Raw genomic sequence first — 7,149 nt, forward strand, 5'->3', positions numbered from 1 at the left:
AGAGATTGCAATATTTGATGGGATTTACAGCATGAGACCACTGAGGTTTGAAGCTGTGCATACTAAACCACATGGAGAGGTTGAAATCGAGGATCACATTCTGATGAGATGTCCTAGATACTAGGAGATTCAAGGTCAATACCATGCTTCAGAGACTGACACATTTGATGGGATTTACAGCATATAAGGCTTACACTCACTCTTATGTGGGTTTCATGCAAAATCTGTTAACATCATGTGGCAGCGTATCTATGACGGATGTAGCCCTTGCCATGCTTGTAAAGTTGACCAGCAATGAGCTTGGAAGGTGCCTCTTGAATTATCTGCCTCCACTTCAAATGTGGTAAGACCTTTGGCAACTACGTAGTATATAGTAGCTTTACCAAATGGATTAGACCCTTTGGCAATGAGCTAGTAACTGTACAAATTCTTCATATGAAGGTGGAATATCTTCAATTAGTACATAGATGTGCATTTAGGTTGTTTATTGAAGGCCTATATTTGGAAGCTCATCCAGAATGTAGACACTTCGCTATGATGGAGTCTCGATAGGTGGTCTATTATCCATCTACTGCTCCAATAGGCAGGCTGCCTGAGGTATGTGCCTTGACCAACATCCCTCTTAGAGGCTCAAAATACTTTCGTTGAAAGTGAATGGTCTTTCTTGTGCCATAAGTTTGTGAGTGGCACGTCAATGTTTTGCATCGAACTAGATGTTGCCTTTTGTAGTAACCCACATGCCCTACAAATTTCATGGAATGTGTGAGGTGACTACAATCCACCGTGGTTGGATCAATAGCTGTTTCCCCAAAAGTACCCCTTTCAAGACAAAAAGAGGCATTTTTTTGGAATAAGGTAGAGGGAGATCTAGCGACCACCCCTCGAAGGGAGATCTAGCGACCACCCCTCGAAGCCTTTCTAAGTCATGAAGTTGAATCAATGGGTCAAGGTGGGAAGTATGCTTATGATTTTGGGCAAAGAAGTATTGGTATATTACGAGCTTTGAGCATGCTCTTGGTGTTCTCACCAGTACAGTTCATGTGCTTATCAACACCATTTTCTTGGGGGGTATGAGAAGTAGAGTGCTGTCTTTCAATACGCTGGCCCCGATCCAGCCCTTTTAGACCTGGTTCCACAGGTCTGGACACCTACCCAGTCTGTCTGTACACCCGTGTCCCTTGGACCTGTAGTTCTTTAACCTATTTTGAGCATGCTAGTCAGCTCCTACAGCACCAGTGCAATGCCCACAAATGGACCCGATGCCTTAGTCTTTTGCAAAGTGTCCTGGCAAGTCATTGTAGAAGCACTTCTTTTGTGCTTTCTCTTTTAAGAAGCATCCCCATCATCCTCAAATCGTTCTTTCTTCTTGGGCTTACCAAGCTTGTCCTTCCCCGTGCCTTCTCTCTTGTCTGAACAGCAGAGCCGTCATACTTCTTGTCCTAGGCTTCCTCATGTAGAACCAAAGGCACTATCGGTGCCGACTGCTGGCCTACAATCATTGTCATCACGAAGCTCTTGTATTTTCTCGGGAGCATGCCAAGCAAGACCCTAGCCATTCTTATTGAATCCGTTGTCTGACCAACTGCTGAGAGTTGATCCCTCACCACCTTCATTTTGGTGATGTGCCCTTGTACCGAATCCCCTTATCCATCTGCATGTTGTACAATTCCGTCTCGAGGTCGAGCCTCGTACATGTCCTTGAGGATGGTCCATGCACCAAAAGCAGTATCCACAAGCTGAATATGCAGGAGCACTGAATCCGCAGTGGTGCCAATAATGATGGCCAGGGCCTCTGCATCATGTGTCATCCAGTTTCACTGCTACTGTATCTGTCAGTGTCGCAACTGCAGAGCCACAGTCGTGGTGGTCTGTGGCATTAGCTCCTCTCTTGTAGTGATCTGCCAACTCATTTAAACCACCAAATGGATCCAGTCCTTCATTTTCCGCAAAGGATAATTTGAACCATCAAGCTTGCCTGCTTCCCGAAAATTTGGAATTGGATACCTTAGAGCCATGATGAAGAAATGAAAGGTCTAGGAATTTGACTCACTGAATGGATGGAATGGCCAAGTGAAGGGCTCCTTTTATAGGCTTGAAACCCAGCCAAGTAGCCGCCTAGGTCTGTGAACTGGCCAACTTGTTCCCACACTGGCTCGACCAATTCCAGCAGCCATTTTCTGCCTCACCTAACCACGTGGCAGCTGCCACTGGCCCGCCACTGTCCAACTCTGTTCCAAGCCATTTCTAGGCCTTTTTCCTGGCCCATCCTCCATGCCGATCTGGCACAGTTCTGCTCCTGCTGTTCTGTCCATACACCTGCACAGTCGTTCCGTACACCCATGCCCCTTGTACTTGTGTAGTTCCCTGGCTTATTCTGAGCATGCTACTCAGCTGCCATGCCCATGGATGGATCTGATTCCCTGAGTCAGATATGCTCCAGTAGATCCTTTTCTTGACTGCCCCGCCATGCCAAATGACCATGACCTGTCCCAGACTGCTGTGTATCTGATCCGTACTGGTTCTGTCCACCAGATACACTCCAAACAGCCAGGTAGGATGCTTCCAGATGCTGCCCACATGGCAGCCCATGTGGCAGCCTTTCTCTTCTTGTTAGACCTGTCCATGTGCCATCTTATCTAACCTGGTACACCTCCCCATACCCTCTTATTTAGGGGCTCACAGATGGGGTGGTGATGGCCTAAATTCCGACAACAGAAACAATACTTTCCCAAGTACTATCCTCTTTCGATCAATCCTCCCACTTTACTGTCAGCTCTAGAACAACCCTGTTCCCTTAAGGTTTTGGTCCCTACAATCTAGAAGGCATTCCGGTTCACGAGGCACATAAGTGGACCCTCGAGTCGTCCAAGTTCATTCTAAATACTAAATTATATCCAGCACCCAACTTCTCTTTCAGCATGTTGAGATGAAAGACTCGGTGTACCCGTTGATCTTTTTAAGGATCAAGAAAGGAGCTCAAAAGCGTGAAGATATTTTAGAGACCTGACCAGTACGCATTACAAGAGCATCTTTAGTGATTTTCAATTAAACCCACTAGCATTCTGAGAAATTTCGAGATGACCGCTTTTGATTGGCATAAAACTGTGCTCTATCCTAAGCGCGTTTCTTGCAAACTGCAACATATTGTGTTACTGTGCAACCAATCGGCAGTAGTGCCAACCTTGACATTTTGCAAGCCGACCACCCGACCACCCATGGGGCTCTAGGCTGGTATCCATACATCAACATCAATGGACTGATTGGGGGGAAAATGGTTAGTACTGTTGTAAGTAAACTTTAATAAAGGAAGACATTTTCTCAATCTGGGAGACATGAGCTCTCAGCAAATCTTCCAAATTTTGATTGACTCTCATTCTGTCCGTCTAGTTCAGCATGATCAGCCAAACTCATGCTAAGCTGAGTTTCGTGAAGCAGCTCTGCAGAAATATCCAATAAAGTTAGCATCTTTGTCACTAACAATATCAATCAGTAAGTGATACCGGCTAAACAACTTTTCCACAAGCAGGAGGGCAAGCTGAGTCGCTGAAATGTTTCTCTCTTGTAGGCATTAACCATGACCATTTGATGAGTTAATTCACAATCACCAAAATTGCATCATGACCACGAGGGGTTCATGGTAATCTACCACAAGGTCCATGAAAGCACTCAGGTATCTCGAAAGGATGCAAGAGGCCACCACGTCTCAACAATCTCGAACATACAGTTTGGCTAGATCCAAAGTTCTTTGCATCCCCGAGTGACCTGCACCACTGGGACTGTCATCACATGTAAACAAGATACGACGCCTCATATCTCTCAGCCCCTGTACACAGACCTTACCCTTAAGATGGTCTGGGGTTTGCTTGACCTCTTGCAAGGATCTACAATTGGGAGGTGATGCACTAGCTTACACATGTATGTCCTTGTGTCTTTATACTAACATCTGGTGGTGCATCAGGTAACTCGTGGATAAAGGATTGTGTAGGAACCCCTAGGCTAGCTATGGCTAACCTTAAGGGTTGTTTCACTCTAACTCTAAATCTCATGTGCTATCTGATCCTGCCCAAAGAATGTCACGTACAAGTTAACTAAGATGACCCATGCACCCTCTATGAAAGCACCAATGAGATGCAATGTGGCAAGCAAAACTTGGTTGACCACCAATGCTCTACTTGCAATGGAGGGCTTGGTGGAGCTCCAATATAAAGCTTCTGTGCCCACACTCTACAGCTAGGACCATTTTCTGCTGCGTGAATTTATAGGCTTACTTGAGCCTTCCCTACGTTTCCTTAAGATGTCTAGTAGCCCTCTCTCTAGACTCTCGTTTATCTTGTTGTGAAGGTGTTGTCTTACTTTCCATGCTTTTAAGTCAGTACCATGGTATAGAGTACATGAAGTGTTTGCAATTCCATACCACCTTCATGGAATAAAGCATTGCTAAAGTCAGTGTAGATTGTGAGGGCAGCCTACAGGAAAATTGTCAGCAAAAAGGAACAAATGGTCCAGCTTGATCAGGTGTTCTCCCTACCATATTTAGTAGCAACACGTTTGAACTCTGGTCACATTAGCTACAGAAATTACTGATTGTTATTTCAGACTCGGGGTTATTTAAGTCCTGTGTCGGCATCTTTGTATGATTCCTCAAAACAACAGTCCTAACACATGACCTCATGATTAGTTTTCAGAGGAGATGAGTAAACCAGGAATTGTAACCCTCGAAAGGAAAAAGAAAAGGTTGTTAAGTCTTTGCAAGCTGAATATCTTGTGCATGCATGTTTCCTCTTGCGTGGCACCATTCAGCCCATACGTAAAGTGGGTGACCCTTAAACCCATCCCATGACAGAATCATCTTGATTGGACACACAATGGCTAAGGTTTTTTGCCAGTGAGTTTTCAGTATGCATGCGTCTTGCGAGCAAGTGGATGGACATGATTCAGACAGGACCATTCCAGACTGGCGGACTGCATCACTTCCGAGGTTTTCATAGAGACTAGGGGAGTTAGGGGCTCCTTAGGACCGTATCTAGGTAGTTATGGCTCAGTACATGCAAGCTATTATGTCAGCTGCGATTGCATGGATACACCTTTCGTGATTTGCTACGACTGATCTGATTTCCCATCAAGCTGTTGTGTTTGCTCTGTTGTTTACCTCTTTTTGATATCAAGGCTGGTTGCTTTGGTTCAGTAATAAATTCTAGTAAAAAATTTCTTGTAAAGGCATTGACCCTGCGAGAGATGTTATTTTCTTTCCCTTTTGGAAAAGTTGCTCGTTTTCATGTGCAAATATCATGCTCAAGGCATTCGAGTTAATTCCTCACCGGAAAACTGAGAACACGTGTAATTCTTTTTTGGAAAGTTCACTTCAAGCATTTTTATTTCACCAAGCTAAGATATGAGGCATAAATTTCCTTTTTGTGAATACAGGATGCATCGACGTTGTGGCGTTTACAGTATTTTGTGAAAACTGTAATGATTTCCCAAAACAAGGGGCTGACAGCCAGGAGTCCTGGAGGAAGATTCAAAAGGGGTTCTAATGAAACCTTTGGAAAGTCCAAGAAGCGAAGCAGAAGATCATCCCCTTGAGTTGTAAATATGAGATATAAATGACTTATGCTAGGGGAAGAGTTGCATTAATTCACTGTCATTAGTCTTGTGAGCTCTTCATTGTTTTTCCATCAACACACCAACACATTATTGCAGCGTGTGATGAAAACCTCTCACAGGTACTGCAAACCTCAACAGTCAAGATAACATTGTTCAAATTCGGTACTGTGTCCAAAATGAAGGTGTGAGGTATGTTCTACTCAATTAAGTTTGCTGGGGCTGGCCTTGGAAACCTAGATACCTGGAGGAGTTGTATCAAAGATTTCTGGAATCGAAACTTGTTCTTAGCATTAGAGTGTACTCGATTAGGATATCAGGAAAACAATATTAATCCTTCGGTGTTTAATGCCTTTTTGTGAAATTGTTGCAGTAATGTGCAACTGACTTGAGGCATCATTCCTGTTTTGTTGCCTTGTAGCTCCTTTTTTTTTTTTTCCAAGAAAGAGACTTCTATTAAGTAAGAGAAAAAACCCGTGAGAGCAAGCTCAAAGCGGACTACATCATGAAATCATGAGGATAAATAAAACCCCCTCAGAGTGAGGTGGAAAACAACCAAGGCTGAGGCTGAAAGTGCCACCTCAACCCTGTAGTAGTCTCAGAGAAGAAAGGAGAATCCTTCCATTCCCTGAAGAAAGAAGCCCTCCTAGCTGAGGCTGCACGGGAGTCTCCTTGCATACTCATCCATACGGCCATCAAAGCATGTACGGTGTCTGTCCAGATACTAGCCAATGTGTGCGAGGGATGAACCTGAGTACCCTCCAAAGCCTCTGTGCATCTAGCTCTCCAGATATGCCTGGATGCTATGCTCGCTAGAATCTCCCAAGAAGTATCCACAGAGGCATGTGCAGCTGTAAAAGGAAGGTGTGGTACCACATCCAACGAACAAGACTCAATCTAATGACGTCGAACCGAAATGGCCCGAGAGGAGTCAAATCTCTCATAGAATACCTGAGGCCCTGTAAGAGAAAGCCAAGCCACTGAGCCCCATGTCATAAAGAATGGGGAGTGGGCAAAGTGACTGAAAATCCTGGCTACCCCCATCCAAATCATCCTCGCCTGTCTGCAATCCCATAAGCAATGCTGAATAGTCTCCGAAGCAGAGAGGCAACGAGGGCAAGTAGGGTCGGCTCTGAACCTGGATCTCCAAAGGTTCACTGCAATCCTACCATGGATAGAGAGCCAAAAGAAGATAGTGATCTTTCTATTCCTGTGGAATTTCCAGAGTCTCCTCCAGAAGCACCTCTGCAGATCTGCAGTGATATCAAATGTCTCCCAATGAGGAACTTTGGAAGGTCTCCAACCTCTACTACTGAGCTGAAATCTCCTGGCATTACTGACCATGTAACAAAAGAAGGGGATGCTCTTCTCTCGATGCCCTGCGTCAATCCACTCCCACTCTCCAGGGTCCCATTGCAAATACCTGATCGGAACTCCCCCATAGAGCTAGAGCCTCCAAGACCCGGTGAAGAGTAGCCGGGGGTCTGGGTCTAGGAACCACTCTGAATCTGATCCCTGCACCAAAAGACCTACAACCCTAATAGGCTG

At 45.0% G+C, this 7,149-nt stretch overlaps 1 protein-coding gene across 3 annotated transcripts in view; it reads left to right on the forward strand.

Moving 5' to 3' along the window:
- IMB1 (Transcription factor GTE6) overlaps positions 1-5,764 on the forward strand; it is a 93,431-nt gene extending 87,667 nt beyond the window's left edge. For all 3 annotated transcript variants that reach the window (XM_087381426.1, XM_087381428.1, XM_087381427.1), the window contains one exon: positions 5,425-5,764. In XM_087381426.1, the coding sequence (XP_087237552.1) occupies positions 5,425-5,583 (159 nt within the window). In that variant the 3' untranslated portion in view covers positions 5,584-5,764. The remainder of the gene's footprint in view (positions 1-5,424) is intronic.
- Positions 5,765-7,149: the final 1,385 nt, after the last annotated feature.

Source organism: Dipteris shenzhenensis, chromosome 11, assembly GCF_047967505.1.
Source record: "Dipteris shenzhenensis isolate YYH24624 ecotype China chromosome 11, Dip_SZ_1.0, whole genome shotgun sequence".
NCBI lineage: Eukaryota > Viridiplantae > Streptophyta > Polypodiopsida > Gleicheniales > Dipteridaceae > Dipteris > Dipteris shenzhenensis.